The sequence below is a fragment of the Uloborus diversus genome, chromosome 2 (genome assembly GCF_026930045.1).
Source record: "Uloborus diversus isolate 005 chromosome 2, Udiv.v.3.1, whole genome shotgun sequence".
Classification (NCBI taxonomy): domain Eukaryota; kingdom Metazoa; phylum Arthropoda; class Arachnida; order Araneae; family Uloboridae; genus Uloborus; species Uloborus diversus.
In genome coordinates, this window is record NC_072732.1 from 53,140,885 (window position 1) to 53,166,421 (window position 25,537).

Here is a 25,537-nt window from a genome sequence, read left to right on the forward strand (position 1 = left end):
AGTCTAAACTCACAAAGGAGAAGCTATACAGTCTCTGGCTAATGACGGCTTAACGGGTAAAGCCTAGACAGATCCACTCGCGTAGGATATGATCCGTTTAATGAGACATCTGTCTTGTCTGAGCAACATTGAACTGCTTTACCTCTTTGGCTACTTTTTCAAACCACCGCACGGCGGCGTAGTCAGGCTTTAGAACAACAAATTTCACAAATTTCATATTTTTATATGAAAGTACGAAAGATATTTTGATTCGCATTTAGATCTTCAACAATTTTATATTTTTCTGCCTTTAAGTAAACAACCAAATATTTTCGATGAATCACTGGTGAGAGTCGACATTCTCCGATTTCTATATTTTACAGTAACGAATTTATACATATACTATTTATTTATATGTGTTTTTGTTTACTGCACTGCTGTTATAGATAAATAGGGGCAAGGAATTTCTTGGGGGTAGTTGTTCCTCGGAACAACTTGCCCCACAAAGAAGGAAGCTAGCCCCACAAGCACAAGTTCTTGAAAACTTACATTTTAGGTTAGATAACGAAACGTAAATCGTTTCAGCGCAATATTTTAGAATGCACAATAGATTTTTGCATAAAAACACCAAAGAACTAAACTCTATCATTTAAATTTCGTGAAAAAGACCAAAAAGTTCAAAAACGAAAATACAGTCGAGTCCCAACTTACGCGAGGGATGCGTTCCAGGACCCCTCGCGTAAATCGAACTTTCGCGTTGTAGCAAAGGGTATGTTTACGACTTCTTGAGAGACATAAACAATTACTTTAGACCAGGCAGCTTGAGCGTCCCCTTAGAATTTTTAGGGGTCCTAAATATGACTGTAAAGCTGTGCCTAAAAATTCCAGTTTCTGCTTTTGACTGCGATTTTTAAAGATATTGCAGACATTAAAACTTGCTAAACAAAAATGTTTTAATGAATTAAATAATTATAGAAATACGTTTGATAAAATGTAGCCACAAGCTGTATTTTCAAATGAGGGATTTGGTTCAAATTTGTTGCAATGTACTTCTATGACATTTACTTTCCTTTGCGAAGTGTCAAGATTGTACCATGTTAACCAATATCTCCTGAGAATTCAAGCGCAACATGTGTATTAAACAAATTTCTGTCAGTTAGTAAGGTGGAATTAAATTAAATTCTGAATTCTGCTCACTAGCGCCGACTCCATGGGGCTTGAGGGGGCTCACCCCCCCCCCCCTACATACACACACACACAATTTGTGTGTGGGTCATTCTTCAAAAAGTGTAACTTTTCTGTCACCTTTTACAGTAAAAACTTTAAGGAACAATTCATTTTACAATGATTTTTAATTTCATCAAAAATATATCTATTTAAACCTGCCAACAATTTTTTAATAATAATTTTATTTTAGTATAATTTTGATTCATAACATGTGATTTTCGATGATGGAACGCTGCGGTTAGCAACCGGTTACTCACCGGTTGACCGGTGAGGTTCGTCGACCGCAACCTAACTATTGACTTAACTGTAGCCGTAATTATTTGTTATTGTTGTTTTGAAATTGAACTAAAAAGAGGAGATTTTTTATAAGATATGCATTCTTCTTTTTAACTTTTAGTAACTTCAAAAGCTAAATGTTCATTTACAGTTATGTTTCTTTAAAACATTGATTTTTTTTCTTCTTAATATGGAATTTAGCAAGACTGACCTGAATCCTACTTCTGTAAGGTTCCTTCTTGACAGTACTGAATTCAAATTTTTCAAACGTTTCATTTCACGTCTAATTAATGTCTTACGTTTTCAGTTGATCAATTTGAAAGCTGAGCTTCAAAAAAAATATGAAGTCTTTAAACAATCTAAAGGGCTTCAAACACCTTTACAGAAGAAATTAACTCATTTAAAAAATAAGGTAAAATTTTGGTTTGTTCAATATATGTACACAGAATGAAAAATTTAAATAATTTTTATCATTGCTTTCTATAAGATGAACAGATTTCGATTTCTACTAGTTTGGGACACTATATATATATATATATATTGTACCTCGTTTTTTCGCATTGGGTTTTGTTTTATGAAACTGGCATAAATTAAGAACTAATAGTGGTGCTAAAAGAGGGATTAGGTTATGAGGATTAAAAAACAAATACTCTCCAGTCCTGTTATAGATAAATACGCAGTTAACTGAGTAATTATTTCGATATATATATGCATGATGTTCAAATAAAAACATAAACAGGGTTCGTACGCTCCGGGAATTCCGGGAAAACCGGGAATTGTCAGGGAAAATGACACTGTCAAAAATGTCAGGGAAAAGTCAGGGAGTTTTCAAATTTTGTCCTCCAAAAATTTTTTTTCCATTTTTTTTCCCAAGGAATTAAGTACCATGAGATCTAGTCTTCGTTTTTATTGTGATTTCACGAAAAAAATTGTAAATTTTTATCTAAACCGACGCTGGCACTTAAAAACTGCAATCGAAAAATGAACGTTTTTTTTCACAACGAAAAATGCTCCAAAAGAGCGAAGATTTCCTTACATGGAGTCAGTGAGGGGAACGCATTTCTTTTTACTGCCTAAACTTTTAGATGGGTTGCCACAACCATTCTGTTCGTTTCAGGGTTCGTACGCTCCGGGAAAATCTGGAATTATCAGGGAAAATGACATAGTCAAAAATGTCAGGGAATTTTCCAAATGTGTCCCCAAAGTTTTTCTTTTCCCAATTTTTACCCAGGGAATTTTGTTTTATGAGATCTAATCTTCATTTTTATCGATGTATTAAAAAAAATTGTAACAATTTAAAAGCAATAAAAAAAGTGGCGACCCAAAAAATCATCAGCAGCCGCCATTTTTGGCTCTCAGTAGTTCCCAAGAGAAAAAAAAAAGAAAAAAGAAAACAGGTGAACAGGAATTATGCACAAACTCAGCAGGAGAGAAGACAATTTACTGCTTCGGAAGCACAACCTGTAGATGGGAGGGTCGATCGGGGAAAATCGTTTTTTTTTTTTTGATCGGAAAATCATTTCAGCTACGTGTGAAACGTAGTCGCCATCTTTGGTCATTCACAAGATGGAAGTAGATACGATCCTAAAATGTCTAAGTTTCTAAAAACAAAGCAGAATTGGATGTTTTCTTTAATTGAAAACTGATGAAAATAACAAAAAATGGTCTGCAAATTGTTTTTCTATTATTATTATTATTTAAAATTTTCTTGAGAAATGAAAAATTTTGTTCTTAAAACAGAAGTATAAGATTATATCCTCACTGCCTTGGACGCAAATGTGATAAAAACTTTTCAATGAATTATAGTTTCATGAAGATTTATTATTTTTTAATTGTTTTCATGCAACAAATTAAAAAAGTTATTTATTATTTTTGGGCAAAGCCGCCATATTTGGTCATTCCTAAGATGGAAGTTCACAAGACTTTTTAAGTGCCTAAGTTCCCGAAAACGGCACTGGATGTTAATTGCAGTGCAAACTATTGAAAACAACACAAATTGTGCCTTTTTTTTCCAGATAATTTGTAATTATTTTCTGGATAAATGCAAAATTTAATCTTCATAACATTTTTTTGTTTTAATTGATTTAGACTCTTATGTGCTAAATACTGATTATTTTGCTTTTATTGTAGTTTTTTAAGGATTATTGATTATTTATTACTACTTTTATACTACAAATCCAAAAATCTACTTATTATTTTAAATTTTTCACTTTGTTGCCATATTTGATCGTTTGCACAATGGAAGTAGACTTAAAATTCCTGAAACAGAATTGGATGTTTATATCAATGTGAACTATTGAAAATAACATTAAAATATGCAATAAGTTATGAATTTTTGAAAATTAACTATTACTTTCTGGAAAAGAAAATTTGAAATTTTAATGTAAGCGTCCTTGAATATGTGAAAAAAAAAAAAAAAAAAAGATTATTTGCATTGGCCTATGATTGGCGGATGTTGATTTTTGTTACTATGCATTACATGGTATGCCGATCGATGCAACAAGTTAATCATATTTATACTGAAATTTAGCTTTGAACCTACTAATAAGAAAATAAAAAGAAGTATTGTAAACCAAAAGCGGATGCTAAAAGGTTGCTGCAGGACTACAGCAAAACGCTATAATATTACGCGTGTTATCAAAGAAACGCTAAAATAAGTTGAAAGTATTCTGTTTTCAACAAATAGTAAACAAATTAAAACAATTTTGAACAAAATATTTTAAAAAAACTTAAAATTTTGACAGAGAAAACAAAGGGAAAAAAAAATTCCAAGTTTTTTTTTTTTTTTTTAATCTAAGGGGAGAAGTTTCAGTTCTTCTGCATTGCTACTTTAAACAATTTTAATTATTTTGAAAATATTACTATTTAAACATAAATTTTGAATAAAGCGAGTAACCTGGAATTTTCTAAAAAACAACCTGGAAAACCTGGAAAAGTCAGGGAATTTTTTTTAACCAAAAGGGTATGAACCCTGATAAATATACTTACCTACTGTTCGTAAAAATAGTTATGATAGTCTGTTGAGTCAAGGTCAAAGATTTAATATCCCAAGAGTCAGTCATTTTCCCTCATAGTCTGCAACTCAGCCTGCTATGAGTACAATTTGCTGAACTCATTAGCAGAGTAAAATATACCTGAATTGGGGTTGGGTTTCTGATGTAAAACACCTGCTTTTGACAAGACGTGTCGAAAACTCATAAAACTTGATTTAAATGTCATAAACTGTCAAGTACTTTACTGTCAAATACTGATTTTATTGAGAAAAACTCATTGATATTTTTTTATAAACGCATAAGATTTCCCCACTTTTTAACTATAATTTACACATATCAAATAAGATAATTAAACATTAAATTAATAAATTTAATTAAAATATGTTGTAAATTTCCCTTTAAACTAGTTTACGCTGCTGTAAAAATTAATTATAGATATTAAAACTGTTAAATCCAGTTTTCAAAGTGGGTTTTCAAATTTTTAATTACTAAAACAATTATGATTAAAGTGAAAAACCAACTTAAATAAAGCACAAATTCTGAAGAATATACAGTCAGACCTCAGTGTAAGGTCACTCACTTATAAGGTCACCCCGCATATAAGTTCACTTTTCTAAAGTCCCGGTTCATTGAATAGGAATTCTATGCTATGTCTTATCAGATTTCTGGTCGAGTCTTAATACATTAACCGCTTATAAGGTATTTTCTGTCGGATTTCTTTAAATGATTTCAGTGCTTAATAGATTCACTTGAAAGAATTTTCCGCGATATACGATCTTTAAAAAGTGAGAAGTCGTATTCCTACTAACGTAGCATGTATTGCACAAAATGCAGTAGAAAGTGAGTATTACAATAGTGACACTAAAATATAAAGCAATAACGAAGGCACTCAGAGTGTACATATCTCACTTTTTTACCAGTCATGAGAAGCTAAAGCTTCAAATTTTCAGAAAACAATTAGAAAACCATTGTGCTTAATTTAAAGAAAAAACCTATTATTTCAGTATTAATGATATTTTTAAGTTAGATAAGTTGCACATCAGTTCTCTACTTGGGCATAGCAGCTTTACTCTTCGTGGAAGTTCTAACAAATCATTTTAAAATTTCTTATTGATTCCAAAGGTTTTAATTGATTCAAATCTATTAAACTATTGTATAACATAATTACTGTTATTTTTGTACACATTAAATTTTAAAAAGAATTAATGTATATACATGTTTATTCCTTACATACATGTTTATTCCTAACACACATGTTATAAAATATATATAAATCAGTTATAAGAGGTCACCCTGCTTATAATGTCAATTTCGTGAAGTACCAAGGGAAGGACCTTATATCGAGGTCCTACTGTACATCAAATAGCATTTTCAAAACTACAATGGAAGCTCTTCATCAGTGCAAAAAGCTCACTAACACAACCAAAAAGTCATGAGAGAACTAACGACTCAACCACATGGACACCAGTATTTATGCCAAAGACCAAATTGGAATTCGGGACACAAGGGGACAACACACTAATCATCAAACAACAGCTGTATGTTGTATTTTCTTCAGAATTTGATTTACTTACGTTGTTTTTTCACTTTAATAATATTGTAGCACAAATCTCATTTAATAATTTTTCATTTAACTAAAACAATTAGTTATAGATATTTTATGAATCTAAAAATCCTTCTATCTCAGTATTCATGTTTTCTTTTTTCTCTTTTGAATAAAAATAAAACTAAGTTGATCAGTACTCAATGATCAATTATAAATTTTTTAAATATGTTTAATGGTACTTTTTTTTTTCTTTTGTTACCTATTAACTTTTCTGTAAAAGGAATATAAATGCCCTTTTCCCATAAATGAGCTAATATTTGCTTGAAATGACAAAAGAAAAATCTTGTATAATCAGCAAAAAATTGCATGGGGCCTATATTAAACTGCAGTCTATATTTACTTCACATTTTGGAATTCTCACTTCCTTTTCCCTTTAAGGCAAATAAGATAGTAGATAATGTTTTTTGAGTTTAAAATAATGATTGTAATACTTTACCTTTGAATAAGTAATAAATTATTTCTACTCTGTATTTGCTTCTTAATAAGCAAATGAACACATTGCTGTTATAATTCCATGCAGTTTAAAACCAAGAATACATGAATTTATAAATTTATGTTTGCTCTTTGTTATAGGGTGAAGACACATCAAAGGGAAAGAAAAAAACACCCATTGTAAAATCAACAGTACCAGACGATGATGAAGAGACACTAGCACTAGAAAAATCTAGGTAAAAAAATTCTGGACTTTTTTAATTTAAGGCATATGTTGAAACCCAACTCCGAAACTGAGCAACGTCCAGAAAAATATTTTCACAATGCAAATGCGCCAAGTTCGAAATTGTACTTGATTTCAGAATTAGTGCTCTCGGTTTTGGTCCATCCAGTATTAATCCACATTCATGCTTGGAGGATGTACAAAACACCCCCACATTTATTAATGAGCCAGATTTATTGTGGAAATGAAAAGCAGCATGGAGAAAAGAAAGGACTAACAGCCCCTTGCTTCTAAGAATTACAGAAGACTAAAAGAATATGAGGTGGTAACTATTTGTGAAATCGAAAATTAACTAACAAAATGACAAGTGGTAACCAAAGCATAAAAAAAAAATGTGTGTCATACTGGTGATTTTTATAAGGTGTTTATAAAGCTCATGTCTGTATCTCAGAACCAGACTAGTGCAAGTCCAAAATTTGCAATTTTCAGTTTTTTAGTGCATTGTGTGTAGAATCCTATTCTGCATCGAGCGATATGAACCTAATTCTAAAAAAAAATTCCTTTGTAATTATTTACCAGTGTTAAAAGAGCACAAGTCCCATCCTTTGTATGCATCACACGAAAATTTTCCCTATCTCCTGTACATTAGCGATTATGTGACTTACGTTAGTCTGGCTCTGATGTACAAATATGAAATTGAATCACAGAAGAATGTTTTTTCTAACTTATAGGACATACTTTTTAAACTGAAAATTCAATACTCATCGTTAAAACGATGATTCAACCCATATCATTAATTTTATTTGCAAATAATTAAAAGTTAAAACTGAAGGTTTTCTGACATTTGTCTGGATTAATTATATATATGAGGGGTGTTTTGATCATCCTTTAAATGTGAAATCAGACTTTGGTTGCTAGTGACTTTCCAGATCGCATATTGATCAAGTTCATGTGCACTAACTCTGAAATAACATAACATTTCGGACTTGTTGCATTTGTCAATAATCCATGCACATTGTCCGTATTTTTTTCAGACGTTGCCCTATTTCACGTTTGGTTTCAAACATAAACACTCATACAGTACATATTGTATTTATTTCAATTTAGTACAGCCATAACTGGGGGGCCTTTGCCCCTCCTCACTTCCCTCGCTAGCCTCTGCATTGCCTTTTCGTACACACGGTATTTAATTCGCATTTTTCTCATGTGGACTACATTTCTTATTTTTTTAAAGATGTTTTTTCCCTAAATCCCAATAAAAGATTTCCAATTTGTCTATGATAGTAAGAGGCTTAGTGATGCAAGATTCAAATTTTTTAAATTTATATGCTAGTCGACATATTCACAAATTTAACATCAAAACTACTATTACAATGATCAAAGTATTTACATACTTACGTTCATAAATGTATAGAAAAAGAATTCAAAAACCAACCTATATAAGCTGGATGTGAATGCTTTCTACAGTGACTCAACAAAATGCAAGTAAATGTAAGAACAATATAATAGCTCAAAATTTATTCAAAAAATTCAATCCAGTCCATCAGTCCATCTCATCGAGGCATTTTGGGAGCTTAAAAACTTGTTAGCAGACTCTAAACATCTTTTGAAAAAGTGAGTTGTTTGCATTGTTATTTTCAACACTTCTCTACTCCCCCCCCCCCCAAATATGGACTTATAACTTTCCATACACACTCTATAAATGATGAAAAAGAAAATATGAGTTTTTTAGTGAAGAAATTGCATCGAAAATAAGTTAAATATGCGTGCAAATGCAGCAATATATTTAGCTAAATAAATAAGTCAATTAATAAAATGATTATAAAAATTAAACTACTTTAAAGGATGAGATGAGACTCATTAAAATGCCAAAAGTTTCATTTAAAAAAATGTGTTAACTAGTAACTTTTTGTAATACTTATTTTTTTTAGCTATAAATTTTTTTTTTCATCATTGTTTTCTAAAGTTTATCTTAATGTTTTCAAAGTACAGTCGAACCTCCATGTATCGAACTTCCACATATCAGAATTTTCTATATATCGAAATCCCAGCAAATTTCTATGTTCATTACATAGAAAAATTGTTTCTATATATCAAAAAAATCTCCATATATCGAAAAAAAAATTTGAGAAATTCGTAGATTTTTTTTCCTTTTTAGACTGTTTGTCTCATGAAAAATAAAGGTTAGGGAAGAAAATTCTGTTCACTAAAGGTTGCTATGAAACTCATAAGGAATCTGGGGTTGAGGGGTGTGTAGATAGGTCGTTGTTTCTTTCTGGAATTCTTAAATTCCCTCAAGTTTATTTCAAATATCTTAGTTGTAACCAGTAACATTGTAAAATCAGTTTCAAGTCATCTCTGTTGTCTGTTGATTATCGTACCTAGTTGTTTTAGCTGCAGTAAAAATCATTCAAGTTAAGTAGATTATTTTTTTACTTTTCTCTCAATTTGTCAAAACGAAAATCCCTTAATGTTGCAGGTCAAGTTGAATTACCGAAGAATGAAGATGTATGAAGGCGCAAAAATGTAATTTCTGTGTTATTTTTAATTATTAACTTTTATTTAATCTGATGCTCGTATAAATTAGAAATTAGGTTTCATACACGAAAATTAGCTCTAATTTTAATGTTTTAGGAGATTTTTAGGATAAAATAAGATTGTTTCTATGTATTGAAACTTCTACATATCGAATTTTTCTCTGGCAATTTGCTACTTCGATATATGGAGGTTCGACTGTATTGGATTTATTTTTCCTATTTATGTTTTTTGTTTGATGAAACATATTGAACAAAATCTTTTATTATAACTATTTTGTTATTATACATACTTACATAATTTTCCGTCAATAGGAAAGCTTTAGAAGCCAAAGCCAAGCTGTATGAAAAGATTACTTCAAATAATATACTCATTGGTGAGAATGATTTATAATTTTAACTTGACCTCTAATTTATTGTTGCTTTGTAGCTCTATACCCTTAACCTCTTCATTACAAAAAATTTAGTCAAACATTAAAATATCTTGGGAAATTATCATTCACAAAGGCTTATGAGAAGTCTGGATTTGGTCCGGACAGTTTGGATCTCAACCCCTCGTTGGAATTTGAAAGTAATAATCCTAGACTAGATAAAACATAGGGTAATGGCACCAGTAACAGACAAGGGTCCAGTAACAGACAGTCGTAATTTAGGATTTAAATATTTGGATTTAAATATTAAGAAATTTAGGCAAGTAAAACTGATGTTGCTACAACCCATGAATATGGTGCAATCATCTAGTGTTATCAGAGTAAATTTTATGAACCAGTTGGTATTTACAAGGCAGTGGTGGATGGTTTTGAACAGTCACCACGAGGCCTGCCCACATGTTTCACGTTCATTTGAATTTAATAGGGGTTTAGATCTAAAAATAAAGAACTTTTGCACATTTTGAAGAGAAAAGCAGAATTCTGACCATTACTCATCCTTTCCATGTCCTATCTGTTACTGGGTATCATCAGAATTTTCAGTGTCTGTTACTGGGGGCCGAACCTTTTTTCAAAATGGAGCAAATCAAAATAGAATTAACCAGTTCAGAGGATCCAAAAGCAGCCAAACGTTAGATATATAGTTGCATGAGAGAAAAATAGTTTTAATAGTCGAAATACATTAAAAAGCTCAGAAAATTGAGTTAACCTGAGTGTGATGTCTTAAGCATGTTTGTTACTGGTGCAGTTGCCCTATACCACACATGCAAAGGTACTTACCATGAAAAACAACTTATACTCGACATTCTGAGTGATAAGTTTTGTGCATGACAGGTACACCCTGGTGTTGAAGAGATTATTACTATCCCTATTTTTATAAAACTATACTTGAGATTCTATTGCTATAAAAAAAAACTATTGAGATTTAAATTTCTGCAGTGAATTTTATGACTGCACCCCTATATTTTGTGTTGCCAAGAGCAAATGTGCCCCTTGTCTCCACTTGGAGTGGCCTTGTTCAAGTTTCAGATGCTTCCAATGTCTCTTACTTTACTCTATCAATCAAACCAAACACTCTTTTAATGTAAATCAGCGAGTTTTTACTAAATAGTATGACCTTGCTCAACTCATAATTATCGACCTGCTTCACTATTTAGATGATGAGGAAAACGATCGATATTTAGTGGACTTCCAGAGAAAGGTTTTATATGCGCCTGTTCAGTCGGAAAATACGGATAAAGATGATGGCAGTAGTTCTGCTGCAAAGTTTGAAACTCCACTTCCTTCCACAGCCCATCCTGTAGGGTAAGCTCTTTGTAAATAATTATTGTTTGGGAAAAAGTACATTTGAATGCTGTCGATACTGTCACGGTTAATACGAAATTACCTTTAAAATTAACATTTGGATAACTAAGTATGGCTCACTATTTAACTAGATTTAAAGTTTCACTCTTATTATGCAGAATAAATGAAAAATTCGGTTAAGACGAAGAAAAGTTCTGACCCCTTCACGGAAAATTGTCCCGACATTATCCTTTTTTTTCTACTTGTTTTGTGTCATTGTAGAAGCTGCGTTGTGAAGCATATATAAAATCTCTTCCATTAGGAATAAAGCTCGCAAAATCTTTTAGGTATTAACATGTGTACCCCCACTATCAATCGCCCTTCTTTGAATAGGTTCTTTAAGTATCCCTAAAACGGGTTCACAGATTGAAGATAACCATTTTTTTTTTTTTTCTTTTAGCCTCTTCTAGTTCAATACTCCTTTAGAATCGTTTGGGAGATGGAGATTTTTCAATCTTTTCAAAACTTTTTTTACATAAATATCTAATTAAAAATATTCTCAAATTTGCTGATTTTTCTCCCCATATCCAAGATCTTCAAAATTCTTTTATAATCACTCCTATTGACAAAGCAGCCAACAACTTTTCAATTATTTGCAAAAAATTTTATCTCCAATTGTTAGATGAAGAACTAGAAAATTCCTCCACCTACAAAAAAGTTAACGCTTCTTATAACACCATTGCCAAAAAGGTCGACGCCCTCAACAAAAAAGTTAAAATTAAAAACTCTAAGATTATCTCTCCGTATATTACCATCTATCCCAAATTTCATAAAAATCCTGTTAAATTCCAATATATTACCTGTAGTTCAAACTCTTATATAAATTCCCCTGGAAAATTTTTTGTTAACCTGTTAAATTCAGTTTTTAGTAAAATTCTAAATGGTGGCCACACTTGGATTATTCAAAATAATAAACCTGTTTTAGAATTTCTGAAAAATAATACAATCGAGTGTATCTATTCTTTTGATTTCAAAGACCTCTTTACAAGTATTTCTATTTCTTGTCTTAAAAAAGTTCTCATGTCATACTTTTACGACTTTGGTAACATGTTGGATATTAATGAAAATGGCTTGTCTGATTTAATCAACTTCTGTTTGTTTAACATCTACATTTACAATGGTGAACATTGCTTTTTACAAGTCAACAGTATTCTGCAGGGATCTAAGTTTCCTTCAGTATTGGACCATATTTTAGACCATTTTTTAACTATATATTACCGTTTCTTACATAAAAAACTGAATTTTTTATGAAATTTTTTAAAAAAGCTTCATTATTCAACATAAAATACTGTTGCGATGCACAAAACCAATGATCAATAGAAGAGAGAGACATAAAAATAAAACAGTACGGTACGTATAGTATGTAGTAATAATAAAACACTGCACTGTAAGAGTAGATACAATAAGTTACATTTATAACTCGAAAATTGAAGATGATGATTTGTGCTGTGCAATCTATCATTATTGTAATATATTTTTAAATACAATAGCTTTGCATTATTTTTATATTATTTACATCTATGGTAACACCCCTCTTTCTGGGTCTCTATAATTTACAATGCAAGAGCAGATTCCAATTTCATATTGTTTGCATTTTGCTTACACACTACTCTGCGAACTTCATATTAAAATCAGGATTTATGCTGATTGCCTTCTCTTGACTTTAAGTTATACGTATGAAAGATTCACTCATACATAATTGTCGTGCTACCTTCAACCCATTTTCTACTTGTTCAAGCGTATCAAGAATCTTTAATTTTTCTTAAATTGTTGCAATTTTTCACTTTTTCTTTCCATCTTCAAACTTTAGATGAAATAGTGTGCCTAGGTGCCACAATATTTCTTCACCTTTCATATTTAGAATTAATAAATGAAAAATTAGTAGTGGCGATATATACACACTAATAAAGCTATGTTTATAATGTGGTGCGTGGTAACTTGCGCAATCAGTGATGCTGAAAGAATGAAAGTACATTCACGAAGTCAATGTGCAGTTATCAATAACAAAGCCGAAACGTTTTGTTATTGACTACTAAACATTGCATAACGAATCCTTTTCAAATATTTTTGTGATGAGAGCAAGAAATTCGCTTTAGCTCTAAAATTCGTTGCTCCTGAGAAACTCGCATTATAGCCATAAAGAAATGATATAGAAACTCGCGTAAGTCGGATGACGTTGTAGCAGGAGTCGACCATATTTATTCTTTCATTTTTCTATCAATGTCTTTGAATTTATATTTAAAATGTTTTTAAAATGTATCTCATGTTTTATATGTATATATATATATATAAAATTAATATATATATATACATATATGTATGTATATGTATATATATATATATATATGTATATATATATATATATATATATATATATATACATCTGTATGTGTGTGTGTGCGTGCTCATGTGTGCATAAAGTATAATCCTTCTTACCATTGAAATTATTTTCAACAGAGAAAACTCTTCTGCCAGCCGTAAAGATGTTAAAGAGGAAAAGTTAGACTCTGATGAAAACATTCATTATCAAAATGTTCAATATAATGGTATGATTTGATTTTCTTTCAATTATATGGTAATTTTCTCCTTTCGTTTTTTTCGCCATAGGCAAATTGTATAACAATTTAGGCGAAAATTGGGCTTGTTGAACCGCACATGGGACCGGTCTCAATAATTTTACTACTATTAATATTTTTTATTTTAATTTATGACCTACAAATAACACCTATAATCTTACAAAGTCTATGACAGATTAACACATGGTGCATTTATATTGAACAAAATTTATTTCGTGAACAAATTTCATTGCTATTTTTCATTGCTGAATGATTTTCAGATTTCTGCAACTTTATTTTTTTAATGTGGTTTTAATAAAAAATGGAGTAATAAATTGAACTCCTCCCCTAAAGTAAGTTATTTTAGTTCATAATTATTTGTAGTTTCTTTACTTTCTGTATAAAGAAAAAAATATGACAGCATTTCTTCAGACCAAGAACGCGGGGTATGTTGCTCTACCTTTAGAAAAGCCACAAAAATTGAAAACTTTTAGAAAAATTAGAAAACGAATATTGTAGTATTAGATTCGGAGGCTCCGTTTAATTGGCAGTACCGATTACTCGGCCATAATCGGCCACTTTGCAGTTTATTTGTAATCAGCCAAATTTTGCCGATTAATCAGCGGAAGAAATATTTTACAAAAACAAATTTTTTTAAGCATACCTTGAAAGAGAAACTATGATGAATATATTTGTTGTATTATATAATTTTATGAACAAATGTAATTTATTGCAAAAATTACTGTAACGTGTAGTAAGAAAGTGTAGAGAGTAAAAACAAAGCTGTACTAATAATATAAAGCTGAAGAGTTTGTTTGAACCTGCTAATCTCAGAACTACTAGTTCGAATTGAAAAATTCTTTTTGTGCTAAGTTGTCCATTTATTGAGGAAGGCTATAAGCTATAATTTACATTGATATTTTAATTAGCAAAAAAAGTTGTTCAATGTTTTATGTGATTTTTAGCAGATTTTAGCATTTTTTACCCCACAGACCCCGAACCAATTGCGCCAGAAATTTTTTTTGTACTAAGTGTAAGAAATTTAATTTTAAGTATGGTGAAAAAAAAGTTTTTGCACGTAGAGCAATTTTTGTATTTTTCATGAATTTTTGAAAAAAACCTTTATTTTACAGTTTTTCCTGGATTTATTTTTTTTCTAAACTCATCCCACAAAAAGTATAAAGGCTTCTCTTCTAAAATTTAACTATGTAATAGTAAAAACATTTCACCCTCTTCTGGAGAAAAAAAGTTTTCAAAAATACGCAATTGGTTTTTACAATTTTTTTTAATGCAGAGCACGGCAAGTTTTAGCAATCTTCAATTTACGATGGTCATTACGTCATCAGTAGCGGATTTTGGGGGGGGAGGGCAGGGGCCTGTGCCCCCCCCCAAAGGATGAATTAATTTCACTATTTTAATTATTACTTTTTAATTGACCTTTCTTTTGCATTTTTTTACATAGTAAATTTTAAACAACACAAAACACACACAGCATATTTTGAATAAAAGCATTTTTGTTTGCTAAAGAGGTATTACTGGAGTCAGAGGCTTAGAGTTGCAGAATACATTTAACTCACTAGTTTCGAATTCAAGGGACCATATTATCGCGATTCGTCCACTAATTCCTCTTTGATGGAATCAATAATTAACATTTTTTTTTTTTTAAATCTGTAGGCGCACCTAAAAGAGTCATTTTGATCCAGGAACCTATTTGCGAAATAAATAGATTTTTGTTCAGCTTATAACAAATGCAAATGAAAGAAATTATATTGTGGTTTCTTGGAAAAACTATGATTTTTAATGAAAGTACCAATATGTTATCTCAACTGTATCATGGCTTTAAGAAAAAATCAGCAACTGTTTTGAAATTTACACAGAAATAGTTTCTGAATTCTTCAGTAAAACTTATATTTTATGAAGTTATGATTTTCTTTATAAATTAATTTTAAAAAAAAACTTAAGTGAGGTATGGGTTTATTTAATAACTTTGCCCTCGTGTCATTATCACAATGTTCCTAAAGCCGCTCATTGTCTAGCATCTCGTTGACATTATATTGGGTTTAGTATTTAAATGATTTAAATGGCTTGAAACGTTACAGATGTTTTCCGTTCACATTCAAAGTGTTTTAGTGCATAATATTCATGTACTTAAAAGTAGATTCATTGACCTGAAGGAATCCTAAAAAAAGAAAAATTAAAAAACACGCACATTCAAAAATAAAGTCATTAAAACTTTGTTATGAAACATCGAATGCTGTGGCAGGAGGGGGGCTGTTAAATTTCCTGTGCTCCCTCCAAAAGATTTGTCTGTATCCACCCCTGTACGTCATGGCCACATAATCCAACTGCAGCGTTTGGATTTGCTTCTTTTTTTTTTCCATTTAGGAATTTTATTCTGATGGAGTATTGACAGTATAAAAAATAATAAATATGCTGATTACCAACTGCCGATGGATTTGCTTATTGGCACACCATAGTATTATCAACAGTGAAGTTTATGAAATCCCAAATGTGCTGAATCTTGAGAAAATGTAGATGGTTCAAGCATAAATAGTGCAAAAGTAAAAGTTGGTCGATTTAATATTTTATTATGTTATACAGTCTAACTCGCTTATAAGGAGCGAGAAGGGACCGCCAAATTTGCTCGTTATAACCAAGTGCTCGTAAAAAACGGGTTCCTAAAAAAATCATAAACATTTAAACATGCTTGCTTTGTTATTTTTATATTTGTGTATGGTACCAAAGAAGTTGGTGGTTTGATTTAAACTGTCTTATTGTCTCTTTCTTGTTATGGTTTTCGAGAAACATGAGGTTCAAAAAGCATTGTCATTTGCATCTGTGGTTTCTTCACTTTAGAAATCTAGTATGTCGAGATTTTTTTAACTTTCTTCACATATGGTGGTCACTTTCTTTTTCTCTACCTCTCTCTCTCTCTCTCTTGTCTTTCAGGTACAATACCCTCCAAAGTATAGATCGGAAATGATAACATTCTGTTCTGCAGATAATGTAATTTTTAAATGCTCCTCTACTCCATGAATTTCCAAAAAAAGGCCCGGTTATCATTCTCATGATTAATGTCTTATCTCTAACTTTCAGTTGAATTCAGAATGTTAATTGAATTTTTCCAAAAATAGAATAATCTTTTCTAAAGAGGAAATCAACAGACATTTTATGAATTACAAAAGAAATGCTAGCTATAAGCGAGATTTGCTCGTTGAAAGCAAGTTTTATTCCCATACACTAACTTTTGTACCAACCAAATATTTTTGTTTTCCTCGCTAAATCCGAGTTTTTGTTAAAACAGAGCTTGCTTATAAACAAGTTCGACTGTATTGATCTTCAAACTTTTTTTTTTTTTTTGTACTAAACACTAAAGAACATAAGTTAATTACAATATTGGATAATATTTATTATTAAAATTGTTATCAAAGTTGATATTGTAATGCAAAATTCTGTTTTCACAGTTCTGTTAAAAAATTCTTTTCAAAAAAATTGATGAATTGAACACTTTCAAAAAAAATCTGGGATGGTGAGAACTGTTTAATGAACCTTATAGAGGAAAATCAAATTGCTTATTTACTTTTCTGACAAAATAAAAAAAGGAAAAGTAGAAAAGTGGACCAATGTGCCCCATCCCCCCTACAGATCTATTTTAAAAAGCTATCTGATGCCCAACTCTTATTTAATCATCAACTTTTCCTACATGCAAGTAACTTCTCACTACAGTGAACTCCCATTACAATGAAATATTTGTTTCAAAGAAATACATTTCCAGTCCCGATTTTATTCCCATTACAATGAACAAAATTTGCAGTCCATTAAAGTTGGTTGTAGCAGAATTTCACTGTTTTGTATTCTTATTATGAATTCCATTAATATTTGAGAACTTAAATTCCTATTGATGTATGATGAAATATCTATCAGCAATATTCTATAATCAATGCTGTAGCTGGAGGTTAACATGGAGAAAAGCCATTTCCTGAAATATTTGGTTTATTTCTACAATAATAACTAGCTGACCTGTGCTAAACATTCGCACTTGACAGCAGTATTTCAATGTCCCATATGTAACACTGAATCTTGGAATATTGATATTCTTATCATTTTAAAAATGTAAATCAGAGTTAAAAATAATAGAAAACTTTCACATCTATATTTTTGCAATAAAAGCTATAAATATTTCAAGATTTAGCCTTACATGTTTGACTTATCTCAGTCAAATACTGTGGAATGACACCTATATCATATCTGTAATATGCACCTATATTCATCCTGGGATAACATCTATATATGTCAAATTAGATGTCTATTTTTTTTACAGATTTTTACTTGAATATTTAGGACTTAGTGTGCATTGACTTCAACAATTTTCTTATATTTATTTTTTGTTTGTTTGTTTAAAAAAGTGTTGATATATATTTAATGAATATCAACTTGTTAATTAATAGATCATTTCTTGCAATTTATGTCTGAATAAAAGCTATAATGTAGAGTCTGTTTATTACCATAATTGCTTTCTTTAAAAAAATTATTCATTTCATTTCATCATAAATTAATTATTAATTAATCATTTGCTTCAACTTAGTTCTATATTCTTCTAAAAAGAATCAAAACACATTTTAAGCTACATACAAATATTTTAATTCCATGATGTCATTTTGATTGTTCATGTCTTTTCCTAATTCATTTTGTAAACTAGTTTTTAAAAATAATTTGTTGTGTGTGTTTTTTTTTTTCATTCTCAGAAATACGTGATCATGGCACTGCTTATTTTGCATTTTCAACTGATGAAACAAAAAGGAAAGAACAAATGGAAGAATTAGGTTCATTAAGGCAAGAGGTAATTTAAATGCTTTTAAGATAGTTTTCAATACAGTAGCATTCCATGTACACTCCCCCCCCCCCGACAAAAAGAGGGGTGTATTGCTTCCTGACAAAAGAGCACTTCAACCAAAGAAAAAGGGTGCTTTTAAAAAAGCACTTTGTAGTAGCAGTAGAAAATGAATTTTCATTAATTTTCACTGTACACTTTTTATAAGCAGAAACCTAAGTATGTTTCTATATACTTACTTAATTTCTTAAACAGTAGTTTTCTAAACCTCAACTGAAAATTTGAATTATGGAGAAAAAAATTTATGTACTGCGTGGAGTAAAACGTCGCGGAGTACACATTCTCTTTTATTAACATGCATCATCGCCTACTCTTTGTATCACTTACCATTCTTTTAGCACCCTCTATACAGTGCATATTCACAGTAATGTTACAACAGTGGACGATAAAATTTAACATGTAAGAGACGACGATGAGAAACATCAAATTTTCTTTATGAATTTTTAATTGTCATTGGTATAAAAGTAAAATTTTTGGATTTCATTTCTTATTGAATTATCCTTTTTACAGAGAGCGTTCCTTTTCATAAAGAAAATGTTACCAAGATTTCAACAGTCATCCTTTATTTAACTTTTATTGTAAATTCTCTGTGATGTATTTTCTCCAATACTGTTTTTATATTTTATAGCAAAGTTATAAGGAAATATTTATTTTGTTTGTATTTTTCAGACAGAAGCACAGATACTAGCAAAACAAAGAATGCAAAGGAAACGAAAAGCAATGCTAGAAGCTCGATTAACAAAAATATGCGAGAGGAGAAATATCGACAAAAATGTTGTGCAAGCATATACTCCAATCAATGGTGAAATTTCTTCCTCAATAGTTTTATTTGAAACATATTAGCTATGTTTTTCACTTTCTTTAATAAAATTTAGAATTCTATGTATTTTATGATAATTTAAAATTTAGAAAAGTATTTCTAGAAAAGTTAAAAATTACTATTGCAGTAGAACTCCAATTATCCGAATCGATTACGACCAGACCCTATCAAATAATAAAAAATTCGGATAACTAGATTTTTTCTGAAAAAAAAGATCCATTTCAATTAATTACTGTATGTATGTTGAAAATGAGAGAAAAAAAATATTTTCAAAGAGAAAGAGCTTTTAATAAATTAAATAACAAGACAACACTTTTACTTGTTTAGGGTACTTGCTACTTGCAAGTGCTGTACATTAGAAGCTAATAATAGAACTGCATTATGAGATGATGAGCTCATTGTATTAGTAATGCTTGTGTTGCATCAGACTAGCCGCACTGAGGGAAGAACAATAGTGCACAGACAGAACCATCATTTTGCGAACTGCTATATGTTTCCGTCTTATTATTCTTTTTCCTGAAATTCTGAAAGTGATTCGAATGATTGGTGATTCAGGTAGTCAAAAATTTTCATCAAAAGTGAATCATTTCATTTTTTCCAAATTCAGTTACCTAGTTGTAGTTCTCTGCTTACGACATGTACTGAGAGTTTTGTGGTTTGTTGATTATCATTGGTCTATGACAATATAAAATTATAGTTTTTAACAGATTTAAGGAGTTTCATTAACATAATTCTATCGTAGAGTGGAAATATTCATGTATTATTTATAGGCATAATTTATTAGAAAAGTCTTTGCAGTTTTTAACTACAGTACAGAACCTTTTATCCAGAAAACTGGGAAAAATTTGCTTGATTTTCTGCCATTTTTAAAAAATGCGCATTTTTAGTAATTTTTGAAAAAGTGAGCATTTTTTCAAAACACCTACAAGAATATAAACAATTTTGTTGTGAATACCGTATTACCAGCATATAGTTTGGGAAATCTAGTACAGAAACAAACTTGAAAGTTGAAAAGCATGTGGGGTAAAATTTCCTAAATATTTTCCCGAACGAAACTTCAAACAGACACTTGAAAATCTGACATTTCTCCTATTTTATTCCAACTGAAAACTAAAGAAATAAATACTGACACACTCTAAAGCAATCTTTAATTGAATGGCTATTAATTAAAGCCGTTTATATCATAAGTGACAGTGTGAAAAGTGGGAAAAGCAAAGTACCAGATTCGTGAATTTTTCGGCTAGTATCGTGGAATCTAAAGACTGTTACACAAAAGAATAAGGATGCAAGAACTTAAAAGGAAAATTTATATTGATACTAATTCAATGCAAAAGCAATAAATAGAAGCTTTTGTAATCTGCAAACAAAATCTTTACAAAAAAGAAAAAATGTGTTCACAAAAACTAATTATTTTCATACATTAGTAAAAAAAATCTCACATTTACGTTCAGAAACATGTATCTTACCCGTCATTTTCTTTCTTTTAAAAACATTGAATACTGCGGTCAATTTTATTTGTTTATTTTTTTATTTGTTTACATTTTTAGGCTTTTAAATGATTCTTTCATTTAATATTTTTTTATATTTTTAAAATTATAAGCATTTCTGAACTGTTTTCTTCATACTTTAAGAGGCATTAATATTTATTATAGTAATTTGGGTCTTATAAACAATTGGCAAAGGGCAATTTTTAGCGATTTAGAAAACCGGGAAATTCAGATATCCAGAAAAGCGATGGTCCCGAACATCCCGGATAATAGGTTATCTACTCTACTTCAATGCACCTTTCCCAAGCGTCAGGGAAAGTATAAAATTGTCAAGGAATTTTATTCTTATCAAAAATGTCATGGAAAAGGCAGAAAAAATCAATTTTGATAAAACCTGAAAAATTCTGAAAACAGACCAGGAAAATCTTCTCCTGCTTCATAAACTGCTGTAGTAAGTAGATCATCATCTTGACCCACGGCTTCGGAACCACAATGAATGTACATATTGGCTTGTGAAGTAAGTACTTAAACCAAGAGTTACTATATCTGCAGAAAGTTACATTAAAGAATGAATACTAAAACTCCGATATTGAAGTACTCAATAGTTTGTTTTTGCTTATATTTCAAAAGAAATCATAATACAGTGAAACCTGTGTAAGTTGACCACTCGCAATGCATTACTTTAGTGGTCAACTTAAACAGGTGGTCTACTTACAGAGGTTGATTTATATGATAAGGGCTAATTTTGTGCCTGAAAAAAAGATGTCAACTTACAAGGGTGGTCAACTTCACAAGTTTTACTGTATTTAGATTTATTGTGAAAATTGCAAATTCAAAAAACAAGTTTGGAATTTCACCGAATTTTTTCTGAAAAATTCAAGGAATTTAATTTTTTAAAAATAAGTGGAAATCGTATTAATAATTCATGATTAAAGACCACAAACTTATTAAATGGTTCTGACAATTTATTTTTTATTGTTCTTTTTAAAATCAAAACAAACAAAAATAAAGATATATCCTGAAATAAATCTTAAAATTTAAAAGTAATTTAAATTACAGTGACCTCTCACTTATACGTGACCAAAGGGGACAGCGAAATTTTCGCGCACAAGTAAAATTCGTGCATAAGCGAAAACCCAAAAAATAAGCTTAAATGCAATAAGTTTATATCAGTTATAGTAATACTAATAGTACACTACTAATATTAATGAAAAAATATGCACATAATTTCGGTTTATGCATTGTAATAAAAAAAATGAAGTTGTACATTCTGTTATTTTTTATACACTGCACGTAAGCGAATTCCCCAAACCCTAAAAAATGTTGTATGATCAGAGCTATAGTCTACGAGGATGCAAAAGATCTTCGAAAGGCAACGTCAATGCTTACCGCTTGACCACGACTTTTAATGACGACAACCTTTTCGCATGTAACTCGTTCTCTCCTCGATGTCAATCACAAGACTAATTCCACCCCCAATAGCGCAAATATGCGTTTTAACTAAAACTTGAAAAAATTTTATCGCGCATAAGTGAAAGGTGCATTTTAGGTTTCGCGCATAAATGAACAAGAGTTAACATTGTTTCCCTATATCGCCGGCCAGACCTGTAAGAAAAGCGCGTATAAATGAAAAAGGCATATAACAGAGGTCGCGTATAAGCGAGAGATCACTGTATTTAAAGTTTTTCACTACTTTTTAACATTGCAAAAAAATATCTAATAGATCTATCTTTTCTGCCAATTTAGTACAAGAAGAAGAAGAGATTAAGGAAGTTGATTTATCATCTATTCCACTTCCTGAACCAGCTTCCGAGACTTCAGAGAAGAAGGAACCAAAAATTCGACCATGGGATGTTGGTAAAGAAAAAATAGATTTCCAACCAGCAGAAAAAAGAAAAATAAGTAATTTCACATTTAATTCATTAAGTAATTCGAATCATAATGCTTACTTTTTATGCAGTAAATATATGATGATATTGTCTCCTAGAAGCATGGGAGCGGTAGGACATCTAACAGGAGGACTGTTATTCCAGGGATTGAATATCTTACTGTTGCCCTGAAGCAACAATACTTGGTATTTTATGAAATTTCAACATTTCTTTAAAGAGGAAATTCAAATTGACAATTAATTGTATAAATAGGACTGTGAGAGGCAAAGGGATGTAAATACCAAAATTAAATGTTTTTAGATAATTAGAGCACATGGTAGGAGAACCTCTCCTCAGTTTTAGGGCAAGAGATGGGTACCAGTAGCTGTAGTGGGTGCTGCTACACAACATGGTTTAGAAAAAAAACTCTTGAGATATTTCTTAAATTATGCATACATATAGGACACAAAACTAGAAAATTGATGTTACTATTACTTTTTTGAAGCTAAAAAACTACAACTTTAAGATTTTCTTTTCTTTTTTTTTGAATAGGCATTAGTTTGTTTCCTCCTTAAAGTAATAATGAACATTCCTTAAAGGTGGAAAAAAATAGGAAGTTCATGGGAAAATTTGGAACGATTTACCACATATTTTTGGATTTTTTAAAGAATATTTCGAAAAGGATCGGACATTTTCAATTTTCATACTTGTTTGTGAAATGGTTTTGTTTTTGCGATTGTAATTGTTGTACTGTAAAATTTTTCCTCAAATTCTAATTTCTGAAAAATCCCTGTTTAAGGAATCTCGTTCTCAAAAAATTTGGGAAATATTTACTTCATTCAGGGGTTCTGGAGAATGCATCAGAATTCGGGAGTCTCCCAAACTAATCTGAAGAGTTGGCAGCTATGACATAATCTTTTATACTTTTGATTTACAGTAGTCTCTCTGGTTAATTCAAAGTGCTTTATTGACATTTTAAGGTATATCTTTAACGGCTACTAATATGGTTTACATTAAAATCTAAAAATCAAAATCTTTGAAAATCAAAATCTTTGAAAATCAAAATCTTTCGCTACTGTAAAATTTCCTAAAGAACATAAAATAAAGTAATGAAAAAGTATTAAAAGGTTAGTGTCAACAACACTCGCTAAGTGTCATAAAATATTTTTTGACGTCTACAGATAGATTAAAGAACATAAAATAAAGTAACGAAAAAGTTTTAAGAGGTTAGTGTCAACAACACTCGCTAAGTGTCATAAAATATTTTTTGACGTCAAAAGATAGATTAAGCTATACAAAAGCTGGCTTGAAAGGAACATGGTGTTATGTTGACCAAAAAGTGAAAAGCTACAATCCCTAAGAATTTTATGGATATCCGATTTTTGAGTAATCCTAGATAGTGTGAGAACCAATTATCTCGGATTTTTGAGGCTCTATTGTATTTCAGTTTTTATAAGAATTTTAAAGAACACTAAAAAAAATTTATGCATATATACTTTATTTTAGGAAATCAAAATGACTGGATTGAAGAAAGGCGAAATGAAAGACCTTTTGAATTTGCTCCTCCCACCAATTACTCCAGAAAATTCACGTAGCATGTATAAATGTGTTGTATCATATGTAAATAATAAAGTTGAAATTATTGCACATTTAATGTGAACATTCATTTCTATGTCATCCTTTTTAGTATTAAGGGGACCAAGATGTTCTCGACTCGACAAATTCAGGAAAAACGGTCACTTTTTAAACCTGCTTATTTTTTTACAAAATACTTATTTAAAAGGGAAATTTTTTCTTGTGTTTTTAGCTACTATTAGGAGCATGTTAGTGTTAATTAAAACTTTCACTTGTTGAAAAATATTTTTTAACATTGCCTGAACTAAGATATAGTTTTTCGAGAACAAAATAATCGATATACAGTTAGGTAACCTTTTTTTACAAATGATATAAAATTTTACCTTGAAATTTTATAAGTATCTTTAAAATAGGGCAACTGATGTTGTTAACCTCATTTTAATTTATTTTTTCCAATTGATTTTTTTCTTTTTTTAAATTCAGAGTTGAGCATTCAAAAATGTTCGAAATTTTCATCATCTAATATTCATCAAAATTTCTAAAACTTTTAGGTAGACAATTGTGCCAAATTTCAAACATATACTAATAGTTGAACTTCTGTAAAGTGTACCTAAGCATCAAAAAAAGCACATTTCGGGGAAAACTGGCGAAAACCTTGGAACGAACTGGAAACATATACATTACATATTTTTAGAAAGAGGGAATCTCCTTTAAAAAAATAATAATAATAATAATAAATAGATTTTTTGAAGATTGTTTTAGTCTTGGTCCCCTAACGAACACAAAGGTTTTTTTGAGATGTGACTTATTCAATTTTTCTTTGTGTGAGATATACTGTTTAAATTTTTGTTCCATTCGTCCCCAACTAGTTATTACAATACCGAATAGCGGTATTTCGAGCAATTTGTAATACCAGTATTTACAGAGGTAAAATACTGGTATTAGTTGAAAATAGTAAATAATTTCAATTAAAAAATTTTCATCTTAACTTTTTAAATATCTACTTATATTTTAAATGTTTATTTCTTTTTCCATGGTACAGAACCAAAATCAATATTGATGTAAAAAATTAGCTTCAAAAGCACGAATAGAATTTAATTAAGCAAAACTTGCAGAAAGATAGCAAAATGATATTTTAATCACTAAATGGTGAGAGGAATTGCATTTTTGTGCACTATGTTTTTGTTTTTTCTTACTTCCCTGATCTCTCACTTTCCCTTTTGTGGGGGGTAATTTCGAATGTATTTGTTCCATGAATAATTTATTCCCATCATCAATTGTAGTAATACTTCATGATAT

General features: G+C 30.4%; 1 protein-coding gene across 1 annotated transcript; it reads left to right on the forward strand.

Moving 5' to 3' along the window:
• The first annotated feature begins 1,547 nt into the window (after positions 1–1,547).
• On the forward strand, positions 1,548–24,301 carry LOC129217038 (coiled-coil domain-containing protein 174-like). Its single transcript, XM_054851274.1, has 10 exons — positions 1,548–1,708; positions 1,790–1,894; positions 6,655–6,749; positions 9,586–9,647; positions 10,856–11,003; positions 13,500–13,588; positions 18,343–18,437; positions 19,158–19,290; positions 22,542–22,697; positions 24,170–24,301. Exons 1-10 carry the CDS (start codon positions 1,673–1,675, stop codon positions 24,256–24,258), a joined length of 1,008 nt encoding a protein of 335 aa, XP_054707249.1. The 5' UTR covers positions 1,548–1,672; the 3' UTR covers positions 24,259–24,301.
• Positions 24,302–25,537: the final 1,236 nt, after the last annotated feature.